The sequence below is a fragment of the Anthonomus grandis genome, chromosome 4, assembly GCF_022605725.1.
Source record: "Anthonomus grandis grandis chromosome 4, icAntGran1.3, whole genome shotgun sequence".
NCBI classification, from domain to species: Eukaryota; Metazoa; Arthropoda; class Insecta; order Coleoptera; family Curculionidae; genus Anthonomus; species Anthonomus grandis.
The window spans coordinates 20,895,389-20,922,997 of NC_065549.1; the positions used below are offsets into that span (position 1 = coordinate 20,895,389).

General features: G+C 31.7%; 1 protein-coding gene across 1 annotated transcript in view; it reads left to right on the forward strand.

Annotated features, from left to right (window-relative positions):
- Positions 1 to 2,670: 2,670 nt before the first annotated feature.
- The window catches only part of LOC126735270 (WD repeat-containing protein 19), a 46,818-nt gene continuing 21,879 nt past the window's right edge, over positions 2,671 to 27,609 (forward strand). Inside the window, exons 1-11 of the mRNA XM_050439219.1 lie at positions 2,671 to 2,807; positions 2,889 to 3,043; positions 7,566 to 7,784; positions 7,839 to 8,049; positions 8,120 to 8,406; positions 8,493 to 8,736; positions 15,764 to 16,009; positions 16,067 to 16,339; positions 16,401 to 16,548; positions 23,765 to 23,975; positions 24,107 to 24,204. Of these exons, the coding sequence (XP_050295176.1) occupies positions 2,793 to 2,807; positions 2,889 to 3,043; positions 7,566 to 7,784; positions 7,839 to 8,049; positions 8,120 to 8,406; positions 8,493 to 8,736; positions 15,764 to 16,009; positions 16,067 to 16,339; positions 16,401 to 16,548; positions 23,765 to 23,975; positions 24,107 to 24,204 (2,107 nt within the window). The 5' untranslated portion in view covers positions 2,671 to 2,792. The remainder of the gene's footprint in view (positions 2,808 to 2,888; positions 3,044 to 7,565; positions 7,785 to 7,838; positions 8,050 to 8,119; positions 8,407 to 8,492; positions 8,737 to 15,763; positions 16,010 to 16,066; positions 16,340 to 16,400; positions 16,549 to 23,764; positions 23,976 to 24,106; positions 24,205 to 27,609) is intronic.

Consider the following 27,609-nt stretch of genomic DNA (forward strand, 5'->3'; position numbering starts at 1 on the left):
AAACTACAGTCGAGCAAAAGTTTTCTAAATTTTTAAATATACTAAAGAAGCCCACTTTAAGGTGTTTCCTGAAAAAAAATGACTATAAGATCTGATCAATCCAACAATATTTTCCAATGATACATTTCCCAATTAAAAAAATTAAATTAGCAAGGACATATTTTGGCTAAAAGTCAAAATTAACGACTATTAAAAGTGAAATCTCCTCCCTACTGACCAGCCTAATAAACTTACGTATTAAGGAAACTTGTTTTCGTCCCAATTAAAGGAAGCTTATGTTATCCTAATATTTAAAAACAGGTAATTCAAACATGCCTAAAAACTATCGTCCAATCTCCTCATTGCCCATTGTTTTAAAGATTGTAAAAAAATGCTTGGCTGAGCAGATTGTTGATTTAAAAAAAAAAAAAAACAATCTGTTAAGAATGTGCCAATTTGGTTTTAGAAATGAGGAAAGTACTTCCTTGGTATGTTAGTTTTGATCACCAACAGTCTTATTGTGGGTTTTGGGGGTATTCAATACGAACCAGTTCTTCGCTTACCTTAACAAAGCTTTCGACTGCGTTGACCATGGAATTCTTCCGCAGAACTTTGAATCACTTAGTCTGCAGATAATACTGTGAACTTCTCTGGTGTCAGTAGAGGGTGACATTAGAGTTGGTGTACCACAGGAATCAATTCTAGGTCCTATATTTTTTTAAATTTATATTAATGATATATCGCTCATTGACTGTGTTGCAAAATGTACCATTTTTGATGACACCACAGTGTCATTTCGCGCAGACTCTCTGCTTGCTTCTTCAGAGGGTTCTGTGGCGGCGCAGCAGAGGGTACAACAGTGGTTCGGTAGCAATAGGCTTATTATGAATGTAGATAAAACCGTTGGAATAGTGCTTACTATGAGGGAGCTGAGCCAGGTAGAGTAGACCATAAAGTTGCTAAGGGTCCATTTGGACTAACGCTTGAAATGGAGCCCGCACATTGACCAACTGTCTTCTAAACTCACTAAGAGCCTATTGTACCCTTAACATATAGATTCGCTATCAATTCTTAAGGCTGCATATTTCTCTGTTGTCCACTCACATTCAACGTACTGGCATGAGGCTATGCAGCTGATGCCACGAGAATCTTTTCACTTCAGAGGATGGCACTTGGCTAGGCTGAAGTATAAATAGCAGAGCTGTTTTTGGGGGACTTGGTGCTCTTACCCTGCCATCAGTATACATCCTGGAGAACATTCTTTATATAAAAAAAAAATAGTCTTTCGTAGCCTATTAAGATATACATGACTACAATACTGGTTATACTCTTTACGACTCTTGAATTCATAAAACTCTGATTGTTTATCAAAACCATCGTCATTTAAAGTATTTACATTTTCAGTGAGTTTCTTACTGTCTCGTGTAATATTTCTGTCTGTTCTGCTACTGTCCGCAAGTAGCTGCTAAGCTCTGTAGCAAATAATACGATAACTTTAATTTGAGTTCTTTTATTTATCAATCTTGTGTTTCTTTTTAAATTCCTCACCGAATCAGTTTCAGAGAACTTTGCCACCAAATCCAGCATATATCTGAGACATATTTTACGGTTTTAATTTCATTCATTGAAAATCAATGCCATTCTTTGTGCGCACTTTCCAACTTCTCTATACATAAAATTATCAGTTCATTTTTTAAGAGAATAAACCATTCTCACACTTTATGCACTTAATAAAAGTTATCACTGAAAAGCCCAAGATCAAAAGCGAATTAACACTAATATGCCTCTTTTGGCTCCATCTTTTAAAGTTGCTTAATATATTTCAGTAAAAAAACTTTCTTAGACTTAAGGCAACAGTTTTTATATAAAAACTAACAAACCAAAATCTCAATACAGGCAAGTTTAATTATTTTTGCATATTTGAAACGCGATTATTCAGAAACCCTAGACAAAAAGCAACAAAACAGGATACCACTAAAAAGAATATTGTACCTCCTTTAAAACGATGTGCCATTTGATCCTCATCGCCATTTAAGATTCTAAGGGTGACATCTACTTCTATCCTTAGGGGGTTAAAACAAGAACTCTAAGAATATTCAATTATAGTATCTCCCACAGATGTAAATAGCTCGCGTGCGGGGCTATTTACATCTGTGAGTATCTCCCTTACAAATAAAATTGTCGTGCCTTTTCGTTTTTTTATATTTTTAACTACAAGAGACATATTAAGGGTAGAATGTATTCAAATGAAAAATTTTCGCTCGATATAGGTATTATCTGTAAAAGTCGCACCAAAAATTAATACCTAATTTTTCCACGAATAATTCTCGAATGCGACGAGGAAATATTCAATCGTCTTCAATTTCTTATGTAATTCATAAAAAGAAACAACAGATATTGGAAAATTCATACAAAAATTATAAGGATCCTTCCGTGAACTAGATTTTCTAGAGCTTTCTTTAATATTTAATATAGAAAATAGTATACATAGAAAGTATATAGAAAATAGTGGAGCATACAGCCCTATTTGCGGTGGTGTGGAGATACGGTCTTATTAAAAGTAGCGCAGCGCTTATTAACGCAATTGCCAACTTCATAAAGCCTGAGTAGCAAATACCACGTCAACTAACTTCACTTTAATCGGGACAAGTTGATACATGCGTCTAAGTTTGTCAAAACAAGACAATTTGTTTTGTTTACATAAATATAAACCAAATACAAACAAAGACGACAAATCCTTTTATTGTTTGTATTGTAAAAATTTATTAAGAAACATAATTTTCCGGAGGTCTCAAACTGTTCCAGATTACAAAATGAGCTCAGAAAAGGTAAATTAGACTACATATTTTATGTTATCTATAAGTGTAAGTTCTTCTTGAACTTCACTACTATAAGAAACAATTTTGTAGCTCCTATTTCGACTGGAACAGCCCCATGGAAATGGTGATGTTTATATAACATGGCAAAAAGGTTCAGGAATGTATATGGCAACAACTGGAGTAGATTGTATGGTTAATATATTTGACAGATATGGGGAGATACAAGAAAGAATTCGACTGCCAAAGTGAGTATGAATTCAATTATTTCATGGGGCAATGCCCACAAGAACAATGATTCCTACTAATTATTACAACAGGATTTTCATTAATCATACAACTATTATAATCTATATAAAAAAAAAACTTCATTAAATAGAAATGAATATATCAGGTCCAGTATTTAAAGCATCTGGAGTGTTCTCTAGCAAGGCAGGGAGTACTAATATAATAGTTACTTAAAGGTTAACAACCTTGTGTTAAGCCTTTACCTGAGAACATTCTCAGACACAGAAAGATACTCATTTTCAATGAAAAATATTTTTTATTTTTTCTTATTTTAACATTTCAAGTAAATATTAGTAGCTAACAGTAATCTTAAGTAATAACTATACTTTAAATAAACAATGCTTAGATAAGTTTAATCTAAAAAGTGGGGCTAGGGTAATATCCCAAAATCATAGCCCTAGCTGAAGACTTAAATTTATTTAAAGAAGTAACGAAAAAGTCAACATCTTTTTATTTATTACTATCAATGTTTACATAAACATTCTAAGATAATACACAATAGGTATACATAATATATAATATTAATTATTAAGCATCTAGAAATAGACAACTAAACTAAGACATTTGTACATTTCTTAAAAAGAAACAGAAATCCTATTTATTGGATTATTTAACAGATATGATGTTCGGCAAAAAGGAATATACAGAAGGTCCTCTAGGTGCATAAAGTGGGATATGGATTGAGAAAAGAGCCAAACACTCAGAACATCTGGTTAGGCCACTCAGTACCTTGTAAGCAAAGCGGACGTTATAAAAGTTTAGGGATAGATGATAAGATGCTGATAGGGAGATAATTTGAAACGTCATTCTTGTTACCAGATTTAAGGATTGGACAAACATTTGTTAATTTCCAATTATTGAAAAAAAAAACTTGGGAAATTATTTAAAATCATAATACAAAGTTACAGGTGCATCCAAAATTTTAGGTTGATGACAAGGCAACTCCAATTCAAGTGGTGGGTAATAAAGATCATGTTTAACAAGACCACTGCATTGAACTGTAAAAGATATATCAAGATTTGAGAAGCAAAGATTCAGATCCATGATCATTGACCACCCCATTGAACTGAGTCAAACCTTCAAAGGGTACAGTATCACATAGCAGGGTCTCTCTTCCATGCAATATAATACTAGGATGGAAACCATGCTAATCATCTCTATAAACCCACAAGATATTAGGCGGAGATTGTCGCAAACAGTCGCCAATTACTAGCACTTTATTGTAAAGGTCACAAGCTTTGGTAACGGTATCCAAGTGCAGTTTGTAAGTAGACAAATTTATTAAAGGAGGAATGTATACACAGCCTATACAACATTCCTGAGAATCAGGCAATGTCACAGATATCCAAACTTCTTCAATAGAGGGATTGGAAATGCTTAGCCTTTGCGACTTTATATAACTTTTGACTGCGGATGAGTACATCGCCGCCGCGATTCTTGGAGCTTTTGTTGTTTTGGTCTGTTCTGTACACAGCATAGCAGGGGTCAAGAAATTCAGAGTCACAAATGTCGGGGTCCAACCAAGTTTCAGCTGAAGCTAAAAATACTGTAATCTTCTGATTGAGCGCACACCGGAATTCCTTAAGTTTAGTTTTCAGGCCCCTAACATTTTCGTAGAAAATGACAAGATCGTCATCTACAGGCCCGGACGTTCTGTTGGACCGCGCAGAAAATTTGCAGCATTCCCAAAATTTCCAAAGTTTCGTCGCGGACGAAATTCTTTCACAGCGGTTCCCACTGGCCTGAGGTTTGCGTCAAGTAGGCCCCTCAACAAAGATTCCTTGACGCCACTTTTAAATGACGCTACATCTTCGTTTTTATCTAATGTTAACCGATGTTAAGTGCTTAACATAATAACCGAACAGCAAATCGGAGAATATATGGAGAAACAATTTTGGATAAGCACTTAACATCAGTTATCAAGAATTGTTTCTCCATATATTTTACGATTTGCTGTTCGGTTTTATCCGGATTACACCGTCCAAGATACAACCATTGCCTCCTTTCGCCAGCTGATAATGTGCTACTGGCATCGGTCGCACTACCAATAATCACTGGCTGATTTCTTGGCAGTGCAGAACGGGCAAACTTTTCTGCAACTATTGATGTGGAAGATTTGGTAATTGCTGACTGACCATTAGTATTACGAATCATTACTGGTCTTGGCATTGACTGATGGGGCTTAACCTTAGACTGAGATATGGGGTTGGTATCAGGATTTGTGGAGGATGATGAACTGGAGCTTCCACCAATGACTTCAGAGGTACTACATTTGTGCTGCAACAGTGTCTCAAGCTTGCTCACAGTCGATTTGTTTCGTTAGCTTTGAGGCTTCAAGTGATTTGATCATGTTTACCAGATCGCGATCCAGAGAACCTTCGCGACTGTCGTCAGCGGACTTTGAATTCTCAGGAACCGATGTCAACAACTCATTTAATGAGGACTTAATATTAGTGATAGACTTTGAGATTTCTTCCATCTTCTGGCACAAATTTGCAATAGGTTTTTAAGTCTCCAATTCAACTAACTTGGCATTAACAGATGTGCTAATAGTCTCAATTTTCTGGGATATTCTCCTGGACAGTCTTTCTCTCAACTGCTCCAAAGTCTTTTGCAAATCTATTCACTGTAGGACCTATTCTGTTAATAGGACTATTTAGTAAATAGGATGTTCTGCAAAAGGGAATATGGGGAAGCGGCTGATCTCATGTTGTGAAAGGGAAAGACACTCTGGACTTCTAACAATATCATTCAGGACTTTAAATGCAAAGCAAACATCAAAGAACTGCCTTCTGATTAATAAAGACTTAATACTCAAGTAGGACATGAGTAGGACATTCAGAACACAGTGGATCTTATAAAATTCAAAGGCCTTTCAATGATCTAAGGATTAGATTCAGGCCCAAATTCATAAGAGCATATCTGGCAAACCTGATAAACTTGCCCTAAACATTTTGAAGCCTCAATGTAAATGAGAATATGAGGTGACCAAATTCAAGGCATTGAGGTAGCAAAAATTGGCAAATTGGCAAATTGAGGTGGCAAAGTTCAAGAAGAGATCTCACTAGGTAAATGTATAGTGACTTCAATGCTGATACGACTGCTAATTGGTGAAGTTTTTGCAACATCTCTTGATAAATCCAAGCAGTTTATTAGCTCTATTTATGGTATAACTCGAAATGGCGGGAAAAAGTGAGTCTCGGGTCCAAAAAAACACCTGAATCCTTGACTGAGTCAAGATGCTTTAAGGGGATACTTTCAATAACATATTGATAAGGAGGGGAGACCCTTAAGAGAGTAAATCTCATGACACACATTTCTTGATATTTAATGACATTTCATTATAAGTGATCCTCATATATAATTTTGTACATTATAATGTATTTAAAACAAATATACAGGGTGCCTCAACAAGGCGTATGGTAAATATAGCCTCTAAACTATATCACATGGAGCAAAAAGTTCTACAGCATAGTTGTAGATTTATTTGGTATTTAAAATAAAGTGTAAAATTGAAGTTTAAGATATATATAATGGCAAGACATTAGTTGGGAGGAGTGGTTGCACATTCAGTGTACTTTTTTTCTTGTTAAGTCTCATCTTCTTTATGGCATGCCTTTTTGGGGCTTAAGCAACAAAGGGTTATTGAACATTATTTTTTTGATTAAAAAAAAGCAGTTAGATACCTATGTTCTGCTAGATTAAGAGATTCTTGTAAACCGCTCTTCATATCTCAAAAAAATCTTAACTCTATTTTCTCTTGGAAATAGCTACTCTTTTTCATAAATGTCCTAAACCTTCATCAACTCATCAGGTAGATGATTTTCTTCTACCAATCTCTATATACTTCTTTACCAGAAACCCACTCATATACCTTAGTAAAAGAATGTGCAATCGTGTTCCTCTACCTATTAGCCATTAGATATTACTAGAACAGTAGATATTAAAAAGTCCAAATGCAAGTTAAAGTCTTTTTAATGATACCTTTTGACCTGTGCTCTAACATCATTTTCATATTTTGAAATAGCTTTTGTTTTATTCTATTATTGTTTAGTTAACTTTCTTTATCTTCTGTTTCTGGCAGCAGTTGTACTTATTTTTAAGCCTCTTTCATTATTTTTTGATAATGTGTTTTGTTATTTTAAGTTATCAACCAAAGGAATGAGCAACGCCATATTCATATTTTTGCAAACGTAGTCACAAACTCGGAATTCGGCTCGATAAGCGAGGAAGTGAAAGACAAGTTTGAGCAGTTAGAATTTGAATATCGAGGTGCTCGAAGGTGGGCTTGTGAATTCGTTTTGCTCATTCGGCGTTGTTAGCTTTTATCATTATATTATTAGTTGTTCGTTGTTAGTTATTTTGTTGTAACGTGGTGCTTCGTATTATAATAAACTAATATGTCTGAGAATAAAAGTAACTTTATTCCTACATATATATTTTTTTTGACTCCTATTTCAGCATCCTTTTTTCACATTTTAGTCTTTGTACAAGCTTTAGCTGGGATTCAGATGGTGATCTCTTAGGAATAGTTAGCCAAACCCAGTTAATATTATGGGATGCAAATAATGCCAAAAAGCATATAATAGATGTTGGCCTTAAAGACTATATGTCTCGCTTAGCTTGGAGTAAAAATGGGCCAATGCTAGCTGTTGGGACCACAAAAGGGAATGTAGCTATTTATAATCACAATACTACAAAGTATGTTGACATTTAATTGAGATTATGCTTTTTAATAAAGATAACGACTTTTAGAAGAATACCAATAATAGGAAAACATTCAAAAAAAATCACTTGTGGTACATGGAATAAAGACAATTTATTGGCACTAGGGTCAGAAGATAAAACCATATCAGTCAGTAATGCTGAAGGTGATACTCTTAAATTGATTAGTTTAAGGGCTGAGCCTGCAGATTTGCAATTTTCTGAGATCAAATTAGATGAGAGGATTGGAGGAGAAAATACTGTAATTTTTTTAAACTACTAGCGGTTTAATTAGTATTTCTTAAATTAACCACAATTTATTTCGTTGACAGATCAGTGCTATAGTGGGGCGCCGAACACTTTACCTCTATAAACTTTTGGACCCAGACAACCCTTTTGAACTGGCTTTCCAGCAACATTATGGTTCCATTGTGTCTTATAAGTGGTATGGAGATGGATACATTCTTATTGGATTTTCGGCTGGATTTTTCATATCCATATCCACGCATATTAAAGAAGTTGGCCAAGAACTATTTCAGATAAGAAATCACAAAAATATATTAACGGACATTTCTATCTGCCAGGTCATTGGGAAAGCTGCAAGCTGTGGAGATAATAGGTTATATATTTAAAATTGTTCAGTTTATTTCTGTAGTCCTTTTCATGTTAGAAATTTTGGAATTTAACTTTTGTATATTTTTTTAGTGTAAAAATCCATGATATCTCTAACTTACAAGAAACATCGAGTGTTTTAAATTTACCGCAAGAGTCTGGTTTAGAAAGGATTTCCTGGAGTACAGACGGACAACTTTTGGCTGTTGCCACTAGAGGAGGATCTATAAATGTTTATGTATCACATATGCAACTTTTAACCGCAGTTTGCCCCCCGAGGATAGCAATTTTGTCCAGTTTGACAGAAGTCAGTTTATATAGTTATAGTTCTGAAAAGGTAAGCAAAGCAATTAAAAAGTTATTTAAACTTACTATGATTATGAAAAAATCTTTAATATATCTCTAAATAAATTATTGTATTGTGTGAGTTAATAATTGAGTCATTTATTTTTTAGAGATCAGATAGTAATTTCTTAAAGATTAGTATTTTGTCACTTTCTCAGCAAAAAAAAAAGATGTTATTCTAGATATATTGCGACAATTTTTGGGGTGGAATATAGTTAGATGCGGTTGAATTAAACATAACAGGTTGAATTAAACATAACAGAAATCTGTTTTTTGTTTACATTGTTGTTTTTATAGAAGAGTTTATTATACATTTGTAATGTTTAGGACTCGAGTAATACCCTGACATATAGTTATTATGTGTTTTTTTCTTATTAATTTTTTTTTCATTGGAAAGTAACAAGATGTCTTTTCTAGACGTAATGTATATTTTAATTTGATAATATTCCAAGTTTACTTTGTCAGATTTCTATTCCCTTTTCATAAAAAATCATCCCGAGAATCATCCATAATAGTAATAGCACCACCGAGCACTCAATCTAAAACACAGATTATCACCAACAAAATCTTGATAATCTAAAGATGATCTATTTACTCAAGTCCAACATAGTAAGTCAATGTAAATATAGATCTAACATGTGAAAATACAGTCGAATATATTTTTCCAAACTACGAGACTCTTAAAGAACTAAAATCATTCACATTTTAAGCAATTTCGCAAAATTGAAACTTCTATAACCAGGAAACAAAATACTCTGTATTGTCTAGCGATCTATTTTACGACTATAATAATTATTATTATTACTGCCCGCTCAGCTGAATTTCTATTTTGTAGCTTATCTCGAAAATTTTTGTTTAAATTCCTTTTGACGCTGATGATTTGATAGCCAAAAAGTAAGAATTAATAATCCCCAATAAAAATATTTTATCCTTGCACTTAAATAGGAAAGAATTTTAGGTTTTGGAAAAAATAAAACTATTAATTATGGAACTTCGATGACTTTTTCAAGCAGGAGTTTGAAAGAGTGCAATGGCGCCTTGAATATGAAACGAGGGATAAAAAAAGGGCGACGTAGATAATCCGCCAAATACTCAAAAAAATGCTAATTTCGCGCCTGAATTCTTGATCAAAAGTCATTAAAAAAAAACATTTTTGGAGCATCCGGGTCCTCTTAAAAACTCTGGCTTTGCACAGAGTAGAATCTTAGAACATTGAAAGGCTAGAATTAGCATTTCCGTCAATCAATGGGCAGTTTGTTTGCTTGCAACATCTCTGATGTAATGATGCCAAATGCTTATGTAGAAATGGCTAAAAAAAACACACTTTATAATATCATAAAAACTTGTCACTTATTTTGACAGGCGCAAAACAATACTAGACCTCCTAGACCTAATAAAATATAAAGCAATTTTTTTTTATAAAATATGATAAGATACTCTATAAAGAAGCCAACAATCAAAGTTAAATGAATGTAGATCACGTATATTAGAGAAAAAAGCAACATACGCCGCTCGATCGCATTGTTGATTCCACCAACACAACTAATCTTTACCAGTGACATCGTCAACAAATATTTTCATGATAAATGAGCCGTTCAGCGGAAAAGTGGTCTAACTCCCCTAAAGTAGAAATTTAGAAAATTGATATTTTGCATCTGGATGAATTAAAAAATCACAGTAACATATTCTTTACTTTTTTGTACATATTTATAATAACCCTGTACTAAAATTTCATATGGTAAACATTTTTACTGATTGCGCCCATTAATTACATTTTTGCCGCCCAATGTCATTCTTCCAGTAAGTTTTTTTCAAAAACATAGCGGAAAATTATATTATTTTTTTCGTAAAAGTTAACCAAATTTCACAAAACTGATGAACCAAAGAAAAATAATAGCTGTAGTATGTTTACTATGATATCTATTACTGATAAAAGTGTTCAAAAAATATAGAGCTTGAAGAGCAAAACATTACTACTACTTATCTTACATACTAAACTTACAGTAAGGAGAGTAAGAACAAGTTATTAAACAAATTAATCTTCATCAGAATCGGAGAATGGACCACTGTCAACAGCATCTTCTTTTGTCAGTAAGTCCAGGAAGAACTGATGCTGAATCGGGGAAATCCACTGAAGAAGTTCTATCATATCTTTTTTCTTAGCTACGGTAACTGATCTACACATGACGTTCCATAACACTAAAAAAACCTGACTAAACAAGAAAAAGCGAGTTTAATAGGACCTGGCGCGACATCGGAACAGCGTGGTGCCTTGACTTATACCACTATTCCAGCGAACGAATCCATTATGTTGAGAGGAATAACGTTAGGAAGCTCTTATCTTAGCTAAGTTAAAATTTTGACTTATACCAGTTTTCGACTGAATATATTAGACCAGTAGAAACATAATTAATGGTATAATTCAAAAATTAAAAAATACTGACATATACCACTTTTCCTCTGAGCGGCTCAAATATTTATTACTAATAGATTATGCTTTAAATTATAAACAATATTACCGTTTATGAACTCTTTATGAGTTTTTTTAACGTACTTCATTATAGTAAAGGTACTTATCTAATAAAAAGCATTTTTATGGAAATTAAATATTTTATAATTATTATAGACTTCTTAATAAGTTTTTTTTATTCTATGTTTATGACGACGGTTTTCCCTTGATGTGATGTTATGACAATATCGGTATTTACTTGTAATAAGGTTTTTTAGTTTTTGGTTGAAAAACCGAAAAAAAAAACACAGAACTTCACAAATGCCGTTTGTCAAGATGATATTGCACAAGATAACGTCAGCTTTTGCTTGAGATGTTGCCTTTTCAAATTTGTTAGAAAGAAGCCGTTTTAGGAATAAGAATGTTAATCTTTTTTTCTTTGAAGTTAAATTAACATTATTATATATGTTGATATACAGGGTGTCCCGAAAGTAATGGGACATAGAACAACAGTAGATTCCTTACGTCAAAATAATATGATTGAGGTTAACTTGCCTTATCCTAACTTTAATAGTAACTGAAATACAGGGTGTCAAAGTATTTGATTTATCGTTTTTTTCACATAGGTCTTGAACTAAATGACATACTGACATGAAATTTAGAACATACGAGTCTTTTAAAAATAAAAATAAAATTTCGTATACAGTTTTCGTGTTTTCGGTAGAGGGCGCTCGTTGCGTTAGTTTTTACTTTTTTAAATCCCCTAACATTTTTGCAGCTCTGTAAATTGGTTTGAAAAGTAACAAAATAATTTCCTTTTTTAATATTACATAAAAAATATATACCTTATTAAAGCCGCTAGAAGCAACCATTTTCGACATAATCACCATTTTTCAAAAAAATGTTTAAAATTATATTTATTTACTACTTTTGTTTAAATCGCATCTTTGGCAGTTAGCGTTGGAGATATATGTTTGTATGTTTGGAACTGCACTAGTAAGTCTTTTATTTACAACTTCATTTAAAATAGCTGTTCTCTTAGCTGACTGAGAAAAATAGGTTGTAAAAGATTGGATACGGGCAAAAAATATCTTTAACTTTTTAGGAGAAGGCGCTGCTCTTTCCAAAATTAAATTGAACTTGTGGGCAAAAAAATGAATAAAATAGGCATAAGGAATAAAAAAGGCATATGTCTGCCTTATGATTTCCTGAACAACGTTCGTCACGAAAGCTCCATCATAGCTTTGGGCTATAAGTTTTTTCAGCAGGTGCTTTCAAATTATTTATTTCATTTATAATAGCTTTGGATATATTTCCTGCATTATGGATAAATATAGCCCCAAAATCTTTCATAAATTTGGTCTTTAAAAGCAGACCTAAAAATTATGATGACAAGATGATGTTGATTAAATGAGTTGATTAAAGTCGTTTCGTCTGCTTCTAATGCTAGAAAGCTTGCCTTTTTTATTTATTTTTGAATTTCACTTTTACAGACGTCCAATATAGCATCTAGCAATTAATTTTAAGTCGTTTTTGAAGTCCTTTTAAAAACTGCAGTTCCAGTTAAATGCACCCTAAAAGCTGAATCTAACTCAGATGCAGCGTTAACTAAACTTGAAAAATGCCTAAATTCTGGGAGTGAACTCGTGCATCATGGCCGCTAAGGCGAGTTCGAAGGCATTGCAAAACGTGATACACATTATAAGCCTACGTAATCTTTTTTTCATTTTTTAACTTTTTTCATTGTGCATTTTATAATGCTGGTGGTTCCAATGTCCAGTTGTTTTCGTATATTTACGCTTATATGTTATCCACCGAATGGCTTAGATGGGTAAAACTGTTGGCATATTTTCTTGCTCTCTCGTTCAAATATTTTAAATCATCAACAATCGATCGTACGTAGTTTTCTGCGTAAAATAGTGTTTAAATTCTCTTTTCTTGCATACTACCGTTGATTTTATTTGTAAATCGGCCGTAGGACAACCTAACATTTTAATTTCTTAATTTTCTCTTTAATTATAATTCTCTTAATTTTTTCTTCAAAGAACCGTGGCCTATTTTCTAGAATGCATTATTCATTATTATTTAATGATACAACAGTATTCATTATTATTTACATTTAACACAAAAAAATAATTCCAACTAAAACGATGACTCGAGATCCGCAATGAAAATAAACCATTTAGTCGCTGCTGAACCTGGAAAGGTTGCAAACACTCGAGACCGCAGCAAATGCATGACGCTGCCCGTTGTCATAGCGACCACAAATCTCCCCAGATCCCACCGGATTGCATTCGATTTGAGACCCGGTGGAAGTAAAGTTTAGCTACCACCACGTAGTCATTATTTGTACTCTCGCGGAGATACTCAAAATAACTTTCCGATAAATCTAGCTGCATGCAGACGCGGCTGCCAGTTTAGGCTACGAGGAAGGTTTAACTTGTTTATTTTTATGTTTAGTGAATTTAATATTTATAATTTAATTAAACCAATTGTAGATAAAACCAATTCAAGTCTATACTATTTATTTAAAGTATACCTAATAAATAAACCTGTACCCTAAAAGAAGATGTGTGTTACCTGAGATCACAAACTCTCTTGACATAGCCAATGAATTCAATCAGTATTATGTTGGGGTAGGGGAACACTTAGCACATAAAATAACATTAAATTTATTGGATAAAAAACCTATTTTTGAAAAAAAGAATAATATTCAGCAGTCTTTTTTCTTTTCACCTATATTAGATGAGGAACTTATAATTCTCATTAAAAATCCTAAAAACAATGTAAAAAGTGTTAAAGATGGAATTACATCAGAAATAATAAAGTCTCATCATAAAGTACTCCTAAAACCCTTAAAGCATATTATTGATCTTATTTTCTGTACTGGGATATATCCAACAGCTTTAAAAGAAACCATAAGTGTCCGTTTATTCAAGAAGGAAGCACAGAGCAAATGATAAACTATAGGCCAATATCTTTAACTAGTACAATAAGCAAACTTGTTGAAAAATTTATATTCTATAAAGTAATAAAGTTCTTGAACACCGTAGTATTGGATCTAAAAGACTATATGCATTTAAAGAGAATATTAGGACGGAGAAATCCTATTTATGTCATAGATGTCAGCAAGTTAAAATAAATGGCAAAATAAGCGCTTCTCTGCAGGTTAGGTCTGGTGTGTCGCAGGGTACTATGTTGGGGCATTTTTTGTTTATTATTTATATAGATGACATGTTGAGTATATGAGTATATATGATGAAGATAGATTTTGAAAAAATAAGAGTACATTCGTTGGGATGTAAAATAGAGCAAGGATGTTCATGTGGGGACAAAATTAAAATACGTAACTAATAAACGGGACTACGTAATTAATAAAGTGAGGAAGGTTATTTATAAATTTTATGAATTAATAAATGTATTGCAAAGAAAATTTCTTAGAATGGTTTACTTTTTAGTGGGGGAGTCTGTTTTGAGTTATGGTTTGGTTGTATGGGGAAGCGCGTGTAAAAGTGTTCTAATACTTTTGTGAGTTGCCCAAAAATATATCATTAAAATAATATATTTCAAAGCAAGAATGTATCCTGAATCTGAATTTCTTACTGTAGAACAGTTATTTTTGAAATCTGTTATAAGATATATGTTTAAATCTAAGCATTTCAGATGTAATATACAACACAAGTTTGGCACCAGAAATGTTAATAATCAAAATAACCTTACCACAGGTGAAACTAACAATTTTATTATGTTTTTTGGGTCTTAAGCTTTATAATAGATTGCCTCTAACGTTTAAATTAAAACGCTACGTTATAATAAAAAGACTAATAAATAAGTGGATTATAGATAATAGCGTAAATCTGGAAAATTTGTAAAATTATGTGTGAATAGTGCATGTCTGAGTTTAATTAATAGTTTGTTGAGTTGAATTTATAATAACTGTATTTATTTTCTGGTTTGCACACACAGATTTTTAAAAATCAATTGTGCAGCCAATTTATTTTAAAACTATTGTTATTGAAATAATATAAATAAACTATACTATGGTGAGAAAAAAATATTTTTTTTAGAAGATTGTTGGAAATGATTTGACGAAATACAACTTTGACGAGCTTTAAAGGAAATTTCCCTTATTTTTATACTTTTTTTATTTTTATGGATGTAAGGAGATAGAATTTTGTGTTAAAGAAACTCATTGATGTCTATTATTTATATAAAAAGAAAATGACCTGGATATTCTTGAGCCATGATATTCATTGTAAATTAATTTAAGATTTAATCTTAATATGAATATAATGATAACGCTTTTTCATCTAGCTTATAATAAAGCAACTATTCATGGCAAATTTAATAGTATAAAATAGAATTATGAGACAGTTTTACTACTAACCAAAACTCTTTATTTCACTCTCGACACGTGTTTCGATAACGATGTAACATTAAAACAGTTTTAGTCTTCTCCCGAAGATACTAACATAACGTAATTTCGACATCATCCCAAAGGTTGAACCATTGGACTAGTATAAAATAGCTTTTATTACAATTGTTGGAAGACATTTTTTATTGTTTTTAGGATAAACTAAAACCGCTGTTCGTAAATTTAGAACTAGAACCTGCCTTTATTGGCGTAGGACAGTACCACATGGCGGCGGGTATGAACAATAAGATATGGTTTTACGACCTTACTAAACCAGAACCAAGTTCAGGAGATATACCTTTAAAATTGGGCGATAGGCAATATTTAGGTGTAGTTACCAGCGTCAAACTGAATCCTGAATATGCCTCTGTACTGTTTGAGGGTAGGATTCAATTACATATGGTAAAACTGCTGAATATTATTATTTATTAAATAAAGTTAAAGGATATAATATTTTAGATTGAACAACCTGAAGTTTGTCACGAAAACCGAGAATCTATAATTTTTCCAGAAGCAGCTCAAAATGCCGTAGTAATTACCTGTCACGATATAACAACAGATTTTTTAGTATACGGCACTGATACGGGTCATATTGTTTATTTTCATATAGAAGAGTGGTCCAAAGCCATGGAATATAAACATAACGTGGGGATTAGTGATATTTTTTTAGATCCAGCTGGAACTAGGTTAGTCTTAGTGGACGTTAAGAGTATGGGTTATGTATTTAATGGGGTGAGTCAATAATAATTATTATTTCCACTGATCGGCAATATTTTTTTCTTTGTTTTTTAAGGTTACAAATGAATTGATTTCAATACCAAATATACCAAACAAAGTAAAAGGAGTTACCTGGGATAGCAATATATCCGATAGAAATGTTTTCATAATCTATGATGATAATGATATTCACACTTTTTTGTATATAAGACATCATATGGGAGGTACGTTTTGTATAAATAAAATTAACATTTTGAATTAATGTTTAAGTTTAAGCAGTTTAAAACTGTCTCAGGTTGTAGAAATCATTAACATGGATTGATTCATTCTCATTTCTCAGTACCCTGCTAAGCACGAAATCCCAATGGCAAATACCAAAAAGTCCCTTGTTCTAGAGTTTGCAGAAATTAGAAGCACACAAATTTTCGACATATTTTTTAAAGTCCCAAGTAAAGATGTGTTGAAAATCTCTTCTATGTGGGTAGAGGTTACGCGCCACTACAACTTTTTCCTTATTATCACAATCAAAATGGAGTCATCTAGACGGTTTCTTGGTAATTCGTGGCTTGAGGTTATGAAAATAGAGTTTTGTAATTAAACATGTACAAATTTGTATAAAAAGGTATACTGGAAAAATCTTGTGTGTCTGGCCAGAGGCTCCTCATCAGGATCTTTTTTCCCTATTATACTACTTTTTACATTTAAGTGTAGCCACTTTAAAGGATTCTTTGTGATGCGTAGTCTCTGGTCACCCATAAGGAGGCCTAATATGTTTTTATACAATTTCCTATACAGGGAATTACCTAATGGTATGTCATAATTTGAAAGGGGCATTCCTGGAGCGATTTTAAGTCCATAAGTTCTTAAGTTTTTACAACATGGATGTTGATATATTGAACTACATTTTGGCAAATATTATATTGTAAAGACACACTTATTAAATGGCCGTTCACTTTTTTTCAACAACCACTGGCGTAGCTTTAACGAATTTTCAATACAATTTTACGAAAAAATTACTGCGTTATTTACTTAAGAAAAAATATGATTTCGTAATAAGTATCAATCAATTATGAACAAAAAAATTCCTCTTCCACTTTTGCCGTAAAACTTGTCTTATTAAAAAATATCTTATGTACATATACTGCATCTTGAAAATTTGTCGTTAACTTTTGATAAGTTAACTTTTTGATAAGTTAAGAGCAATTATCAGTACGTGACTTTGCCTGAAATGGATTTAACGCGCTTTATCGGGAAGGTGAGCATTTGGCAACAGCGCATCGTTAAAGCAAAGCAGAACACTGTTCGTCTCGCATCAGACGGGTCAATGTTACCAGAGATTCATCGGGAGGAACCGATTCGTGCATTTTTTAGTTTGCATGCGGTTGGACTTTTTTTGCGTTTACTAACAAATAAGTCGCACGCGTATTTTGGTATTTCAAGACGTTTGATTCAGTAAAGAAAATAACATTTTTGTATAAGTTCAATCAAAATATTTTCATGTTCCTCTGGTAATACAGTTTATTCACTATTCAAATTGACGGATTTAATTTATTCATAAAAAATGCTTTTATATAGGAGGGTATTAGTATCACAAATTTAGCGAGAGAAGGAATGAAATATAAAAATGTTTATAATTTGTCACATTTTCAAATATATGTATCTAAAACAGTTTTTATTAATTAAGATATAAATAATAAATTAGAGACATGTAAGTGACTTCCGTAAAAAAAGGGTAGAAGCAACCCTATAGATCGAAATGCCTAACACTATTATATATATATATATATATATATATATATATATATATATATATATAATTATTAGTTATAAATTAATTGTTTGACAAAGAATTCCCATTATTTTCTAAAAAGCTGCATTAAATGTTAAAATAGTCAATAGTTTGAGAACCGCTAAAGTAAAGTATGTAAAAAGTAAAGTAAAATATCTATAGCGCTCCCTATATATATATATATAAGGAATGACAGAGGAAATATTTTCAGAGTATAATACCACCTTCATCTAGCCAGGGTGAAACTATCCTCAAACATTTTTTACTATCCTTTAAATTTTTCATAAATGGAATAGTGGGTCGAGTTATATATATATAATAAGATATATATATATATACATATATATATATATATATATATATATATATATATATATATCTATATATTTATAGCTTCTTTGAAAGGTCTTTTGATTCTCTTTACCGCTATACATAGTTTAAAGGCCTTTACTTTAGCGGTTCTCAAACTATTGACTATTTTAACATTTAATGCAGCTTTTTAGAAAATAATGGGAATTCTTTGTCAAACAATTAATTTATAACAATCATATATAAACACTAGTCCAACAAATGCTGAAAATGGCCACCGTTAACCTCTATGCAATAATACAGATTTTGTTCAAATCGACGTCGCACATTTCGTAGCATATCAGGAGTTATCTGTTGGCATTCAAATGTAATCCTTTCGCGTAATTCTTCTATTGAAGCTGGTTAGGTAGCATAGATTTTACTTTTTGGGTGAGCCCACAGAAAAAAATCCAGAGGTCAGGCAACCAGGATAGGATTTATTTAAATAATTGCCGACAGCTATTACCTATTGAGGGGGTGCACTATCCTGCTGAAACATCAACTCGTCTTCAACGTATTGATTGTTATTGTCATTTTCAATCATGTTCGTGATTGCCAAATCGATAGTATAATATATATCTTGTAACGTTGAATTTTTTACCACATCAAAAGTTTAATTTTTCGGGATGTTGAGTATGTGCTTCGTGATAAATGTGTGCATTGTGGTCCGACCTATAATGGCAATTATGACGGTTTACAGTGTCGTTTAAGAAGAACGAGATTCTGTATTATTGTATTATTTTTCTGTATTTTATATATAAATCTGTATTATTGCATGGCTCATAACGAAGGCCATTTTCAGTATTTGTTGGACTAGTGTTTATGTATGATTGTTATAAATTAATTGTTCGATAAAGAATTGCTATTTAAAACAGTTTTTCCAAACACCCAATATTTAATACAGGTTTTCCAAAAAACTATATTAAATGTTAAAATAGTCAATAGTTTTAGAACCGCTGAAGTAAAATCCTTTAAATTAGTAGCCGTAAAGAAAATCAAAAGACCTCTCCCACAAGGTATAACTCAACCTACTATTCCATTTAAAATTTTTATGGTTAGCTCTACCCTGGCTAAGGGATGACAGGTGGGGTGGTATTAATACTCTAAAAATGTTTCCTCGTGGTAATCTAAATTGACGTGAGAGTTTTCTTTTTAAAATCTTTACGAGCCCGACATGGCCGCCGTTTCGTTTTCGTTTAGCCACCCTGTATATGCAGCTCTCGTCAAAGAGAAATAAAAAAATAAATAAATATTAATTTCTTTTAATGTTAATCACCTTTAAATATGCCTTCTTAAACAGTTCTTAGCAAAGTTCAATTAATTAAAAAAAAATGTGTGTCTCAGTTTGGAACTTGTTACATTAGATTACACTTATTTTTTTGTGTTTATGGATGTTGTGTGTACTTATAATGACGTAGGTACATGTTTTAGAACAAGCTGTATAAAATATAAGACAATATTAAACAGTTATGTAAGTAAGTATACAAAAATGAAAACTATAATATAACGAAGTGGTATATTCTAATGAAAATAGAAAAACCAAACAAATGTAATACAAAAATTGTCATTTACAGCTCAAGTTCTAGATGGGTTTCGAATTTCCATGCCTCTAGGATCTTTGATTTCAGGCCGTAGACATTTAAAATAAAAAATCTTTAATTTTTCATAATTTTTTCTTTCCAAAATGAACATTTATTTTCATTTATATATAAATAGTAAACGCAATGTGGCATTCTTATTCCACATTTGCAGTCATTCTAGGCCTAAACTGATCCTTTTTTGGCTTCCTACTTTTTCGTTTAGAATAATAAACTTTTGACTTTCCTTCTTTTCTTTTTCCCATTTTTTAAAAATAAACATAAAAACTTAATAGTTTAAAGAACAACCGTCAGGCCGAACAAGCGTCGTGCGTTTCATGATTTGATTCATGCTAGCCCGTCCGTGCTTTGTTGCCATATGATACTAAACTTATCGGCGGTTCAAGAAATTATAAGAAAAATGCCTGAATTTTGTATTTCCATTCTCAAAGGTTTATTATAAATTTTTTTGAAATGGTTTTTTAATTAATGTTTCTAAAATTGATGTATCTAGAGACGTATGGAAAGATTTTTTTATTTATCTTTTTGGTTTTTAAATAAAAAATTAAAATTTTAGAAATTAAAAAAACTGGCACCTATCAACTCTTGACAAAAATATGTACATTTCATTAGTGAAAACCGCATTAAAAAATATTGTAAAATAAAAAAGTTATCCAGGAAACAGAAATTTATGGGTGAATAATCCCCTTAACTTTGCTTGTCGCTGGCAACAGCAGCAGCAGCATTGTTGTTTTGTGACCGTAAACGGTATGGCACCGACGTTAATGATAAGGGCTCAGGCATTGCTTCCTAGAGATTATAAACCGCGTACCCAATTTCGTATATGGTATCTTCACAAAATAACAGAAAATCCTCATTTTGATGCCAACATCTTGTTTACGAACGAAGCAAATTTTTACAGAAACCCAATAACGAATTTTCATAATAATCATTACTGGGCCCATAAAAACCTTCATGCCATTACACAGACACGTTTTCAGAAACAATTTTTAGTCAACGTTTGGTACGGTATTGTATCCGACCATTTAACTGGACCATTTTTTTTACTGAAAGAACACTATTATTGTAATTTTCTTCAAAAATAGGAGCTAAGTAGGAGACCTTGTAAGATTTGGCTCTATACTGTTCTACTAAAAAAATCAATTTTTAATATTGTCCGAAATGGAAATAGAAGAAAAGCTATCGACTTGAACGAGTTTAAGATCTGCAGATTTATTACTAACTGTGGTATGGATTCACCATACTGACTACGGCCACGTGTGTGAAAGTGACTTGAGATCGTAGTTCAATTGAACCCACTCAACCCAAAATGTATCCGTATGGGAGCTTTTTAAGAAATTATAATTTGTCCCTTATCTTTTAGGTCTCTGATATTATTATATAATAATTTTTCAAAAAGGTAAAGCGATTTGAATATATTTACTTTTACGAGTTCTTTCTTGAGCCTGCTTAATCATTTATAATTCTTCTACAAGAATATTAGAAATTATACAAAATATGCAACAACATCTCAATACTATCATTGGATAGGCCGTGGAGCACCAGCATATTGGCCACCTAGACTACCTGACAACCTGACAACCTAGATTTTTATTTATGAGGACACCCAAAAACATTGGGTTGTCATACACCAATTAGAAGACTAAGAAATAGAATCATTGACGAATACGCATGAAATTTTTGATAGATTTCATAATTCTATGAAAAAAAAAGCAGAAGCATAGAGGTCGTAATTTCCTTTTTTTATAATTTTAGCTTGAGCTTTGATAGTAATACCACATGGAAATACTACCACGTTTATTAATCTATTCGATTTACAACATAACATATATTTCAAAGCAAATATTTTAATAGTAATAAATAAATAGTTTATTAATTAACGCCTAGGCATAAGACATACACCTGTCTGTGTTATTGAGCATCCTTATTCATTTTAGTAGTCTTTAATTTAATACTTAGCCTAAAATTCAAAGAACGCTACAGAAAAACATGCTGCAGTTTCACCATCCACCAGGGGATTTTGGTGCCCAAAAACAAAAACTTAAGTTTTTTTTTCAGTAAATGTGTATCAATTCAATATCCCGTTATTTTAATAGTTAAAAAAGGACTGAAAATTCATGAAAATTAGTATAAACCTATTTATGACAAAGCTTTTTAACTTTAGCCTGGTTTTTTAATTAACTCTAGCTCTAGTTCTTGTTATGATCGCGATTTATACCCTTTTTCGTACAGTCATGATAATGGCTGTATGAATAAATTGTGTTAATGTATAAGGCTCTTATATTGGCTGTAAATAAATAGTAGGGAAAAGTTAGATTCGAGAGATTTCGACTAGTTTCTTAGATTCGAAGCATTATTATGTATAGACCTCCTCGCACTAAAACTCCATATATAGAATTTATATATTAGTTTTTAAAGTTTTGAAATCTTTTAATTATCTACTGGTATCGCATTTAATTGTTATTGCTTTTGTTCACTTCGTTTCTTATAATGGTTGCTGGAAAAAAAAGTAAATGAATCATTTAATAAGTGTGTTTTTATACCATAATATCCTGTGCCAAAATTCACTTTAATATCTTAAACGGTCTTTGAAAAACTTATTAAAAACTGAAAATAAAATAACACTTTAGCACACTGTACCTTAAAAACTAAGGATTTTAGCGCCAACTTTTGTTGTGTACTTTTCTACTTAAAATCGGTCCAGCAATGCCCTCTTCAAACTATGACATATCATTAAGTAACACACTGTATAGATATATGAAAAAATATACCCTTTTTTGGGTAAAAAAATAACACCTCGTATTAAGGAAACATTTCTTCGCATATATTAACGTAGTGTATAACGTGTGTGTGGAGTTTAAATGCTCAATCCTAATCATACAATTTAAAAGAACAATGCTTCAATTATTATAAATGTAAGAGAACATTAAAATAAAATTATTACATTATCATTCTGAAACCACCCATGCCTTGATTCTATAGCATAGGTTATGTTATAGCGTTCATTTTATGTTTTCTAAATTGTTGCTTTAGATAATTCAGATTTTATGCAGTAATTCTACCAGTTTTAGTATCTTATAGCTATAGAATTAGTAGAGAATATATACTTATTCTATAGAGTATTTGAAAGCTTACTACACAATCTTAATCAAATAAAAAAATACAGTTCATAGTCCTTTTTTGTTTGTTCCAGCCGAAGTTAAAAAATAATAATTGTTGACAATATATAGGCGAGGCACAAGAAATATAATTTTCTAATATAGAGGAAATTTATTCGTCTGCAAAAATTATCATTTTAATTGTTTAATAACTTATATAGAAATACTTGGGAAAAGTAGTCTCCTAGTCAAAAGTCAAAGCACATCAAACATCCGAATTAAATTTTCCTAAAAAAAATTACCGTCTGTTTTAGAGTAAAGGCATTATAGAAACCTTAAGGTTTACATGATTCTTGAGCCTCATACTCTACCTTAAATCCAGTAAATGAATAAAAAAGATATAAAAGTATCCATGTTATTCAATTTCAAAAGTATCCAAATTCATCATTTGTAACCCAGCCTATCGAAATGGATCAGAATAGAATGCATTGTTTATGCTGTAGTTGTATAAGATTGGAGAAACTTTGGTAGCGAATAAACTGTACATATACATAAAAAAAACTGTATATCTACTTTATTATCAATTCATCTTGTGTTTTTATTTTAGGTGCAAAAGTTAAAAAACTTGGAGAAACGGTCCTAGTTTCTAAACAAGTACCCTTAATAATGTATCAAGGGGAGGTTATGTGTGCGACTTCCACAGGTCAACTTTCACAGCTCAACTTGTCTTCGCACGATAGTTCTCAGATAGGAATGATATTGGATAGAGATAAAAAGGTTGTGGAAGCGAATTTTTTTAAACAACTCGAGCTTCAAAGGTACAAACATGATTTTCTGCTATAGGGAAAAAAGTTGTATTTTCAGTCCGCTGCGCAAAAAACACTCACTATTTGTTCTAAATCTTTTTTTTAATTAATTATGTACAACACATAAATTATCCTATTTTTAGATTCCAAGCGGCATTTAAACTATCCCAAAATATTAAATCCAAAGAATTATCAGTCCTATTAGCTGAGGAGTGTTTGAAATCGTTGGATATAGAGACGGGTGAGTCAAGCCTAAATATTTTTTGTAAAATAATTATAAAATCAGTTATGATCTGCAGTGTTTTTACGTGACCTCGGTATGCAAGTTGATAACAATTTTTGTTAAATTATAGTTAATAAATAAAACCATATTTAATAAAATACTGTGAACTTTACAATATTTCCAAATAATTCCGAGGAGATAAATAAAAAATTTACTTTGCTATTTTATACCTAATAAATCGTAAAAGGTTAGATTTATCAGGATACTCCGTAAGACGTGAAGCAGTGGAAGTAAAGGTGCTACCCGCCGACATGTATTTCTGCTTTTTAGTTTCTTCGCGATAAAAACCAAGAGAAAAAGAGAGGAAAAAACATAAGGGACCACGAACAGAAGCGAACAACCATTTGTGTAATCAGATGTAGTACCTCCAGTTTTGGAGGAAAAATACACCATCCATACTAAGAGAACATAAACTACCTGCGTGATACAACCTTATCCGGAATTAATATAGTTTCGAAGAATGAAAGCTAGCAGAGAGAGTTAAATGGTAAAAAGATGGGTTTATCGGGAGACTCCGTAATCCTATCTTAAGGACTATCAGGCTACGAATAACAGTCTAGATAAAAAAGTCGGAACTTATGATTAACTGACTCATAATCAAGATAGACTCATTAAACTGAAAGGATAAAAATATGTATTAGATAGAAATGGGTTCATTTTATACTAATGTTATGGCGGATATAAATATGAAATAGAACTAAAATAGAATAGCCAGAGCCACTGAACTAATGAAACTAAAATTAAATTATTTCAATAATTTATTCTGTAACCACTTACGATTTTTCAAATATTTTTTTCCGGTATTTCTAGGAGCTTTTAAAATATTATAAGCTTGAACGTTAGGAAAATTTATCATAATGGGTTATAAAAAAATATTAAATTGTTATAATGTATTACCTGGCTTTGTATCTTTTATTAAAATTTTCAGGGGGCTTTTAAAACTTTTAAGTTGTGTCCGTAATATAATATAACATAGGTTGTTTATCAAAAGAACTGGAGTATTATTATGTCTAACTCGTGATAATAGAGAGTATTTTATTATAAAAGTAAATAAGTATTTTCCAAAATATATTTAAATAAAAATTACTAGTAATGGAACAGATTTTAAGATTTGAAGCGAAAAGGTTGGGTAATTAAATATCACTTATAGAATATATTGTGTGGTGTGTTGTGCCTAAAATGTATATAAAAACTAGAATGTCAGATACAAAACAAGTGTCTGATCAAGTATTCAAACAGCAAAACCGAGTACGCTCTAAGTTATCAATTTTTTTGAAACTAAGGTCTTTTCTAAATAAAAAAAGGTTCTTTCAAAAAATAATTTTCATGAAGAAAACAAGACTCGTGATTTTTAAGAAAACTTATTCTAAGTTATATTGTTTAAACCAATATTTTGCTATTTAAAACTTATGTTGTGTTGTCTCGAATATGAACATTTTTAATTTAGTTTTAACCATTTTAATTTTAATAAACATAGTTAGGTAAGATTTTAATGTTAAATATGTTTTGCTTTAATTTAAACTCTTTATTTTATTTTATTACGTAATTAATTAAATATGTATGGTGATACCAAAAATATATGTTTTGTTTTTTATTATTTAGTATATTTAAGTTTATCACTATTTATCACATTCTATTTTAATAAAATAGACGAAAAGAAGTTTTCTAAATGTAGGTTTTCATAAATATATACAGTGAACTCCGGTTATAACGTACCCTCTAGGGTGAATAAAATTAGTACTTTATAACCGGAGGTACGCTATAAAAGAAACCCATAAAAATTAATATGTAAAGATTTATTTTTTTTAATTAAAGGACTAAATTAACAAAAAATACATTCTAAGTATTAAATACAAAAAAAGATATAATATTAATATGTAACATATAACATTGAAATATGATACATATACATATGTAATCAAAATAAGTCTGTACTATTTATTAGTTACGATTTTTCAAAAAAATAACGTGTTATTTTTGTTTGCTGGTTTTTTTTACACAATTTGAAATTTTTGATGTGCTTCTCAACTTTTAACGAGGCTTGTAAAATTGTATCATCAGATCCGTAATCAGTATATTGTAAGAAATTCGTAACAGTTTTAATTGCACAAAGTGCTTCACAATAACTTGGAGTGGGTTCGTTCACTGGTCTATCATCATCGCCGCTTTCGTTATCGGAACTTAAATCATTCGTTGAACAGTTTGATTCTATAACTTCGGCAATAATGTCGCAATCCGTTAAGGTCTCCGTTGCTACCAGATTATCGTCGATGGTCGTAAAATTATCTAGTTCAGGAAGATATTTTTCTACAGTAGTTACGTCTTGGCAGTGATTTTGATCAACCAATAACTTAGCGGAATATCCCAGTCATCATTATCATCAACACTTTTATATTTTTTGTACCACTGATTCAGAGGCAAGTCATCATCTGAATCAAACTCCTCGATCGATTTCACTAGACCAGCATGTCGAAAGCAGTTTTGAATCGTTTTTTGTGAAACCTCATTCCATGATTTCGCAATTATTTTTATCGAGTCTAAAATTGTTAGATTGAACGTTTCCTCACTATCCAATGCTTGAATTAGGCGATGCATAAAATATCTACGGTAATAGGTTTTCAGGCATTTTATTATGCCTTGATCCATTGGTTGTATGACAGAAGTGCAATTGGGAGGCAAAAATTCTAATCTGATATTTGTCAGATCTACGTTCTTTGGATGAGATGCACAATTGTCCACTAGAAGCAATATTTTTCTTTTTTGACGTCTTAGTTTTTCATCCCACTCTTTCAAATAATTAATAAAAATGTCTGAAGTCGTCCATGCGCGTCTATTCGATTTATAAATAACAGGCAGGTTTTTAATATTTTTCATGTACCTCGGTCGTTCGTATTTACCAATGACAAGAAGTTTAAATTTTTCACTACCTGTCATATTTGCACGAACCCAAACGATGTATCTTAGCTTTGATTGTTTGCCTCCCACACACTTTTCTCCTCTAAATTTCAGTGTACGGTCTGGAGTCATCTTGTAAAATAGTCCGGTCTCATTCCCATTAAAAATATCTTCACAGCTGTAATTTTGTGCAATGCCTGGCCATTTCTCGGTTAACCAGTTCACCACAGCTTCCCTGCTAACATCTCCTGCTTCACCGGACACTTTGCCGACATTGATGTTGTGACGAAATTTAAAACGCTCGAGCCAACCCCCAACCCGTAGAGCACTTAAAATCTCCACCGTGTAATCCCTTAGATAAATCTTCCGCTTTTGCTTTTAAAAGTGGTCCACTTATAACTTATAGGAATATTTTCGGTCCTTCTCACCTCAAACCATCGAATAAGAGCTTGATCCACATCTGGGCGT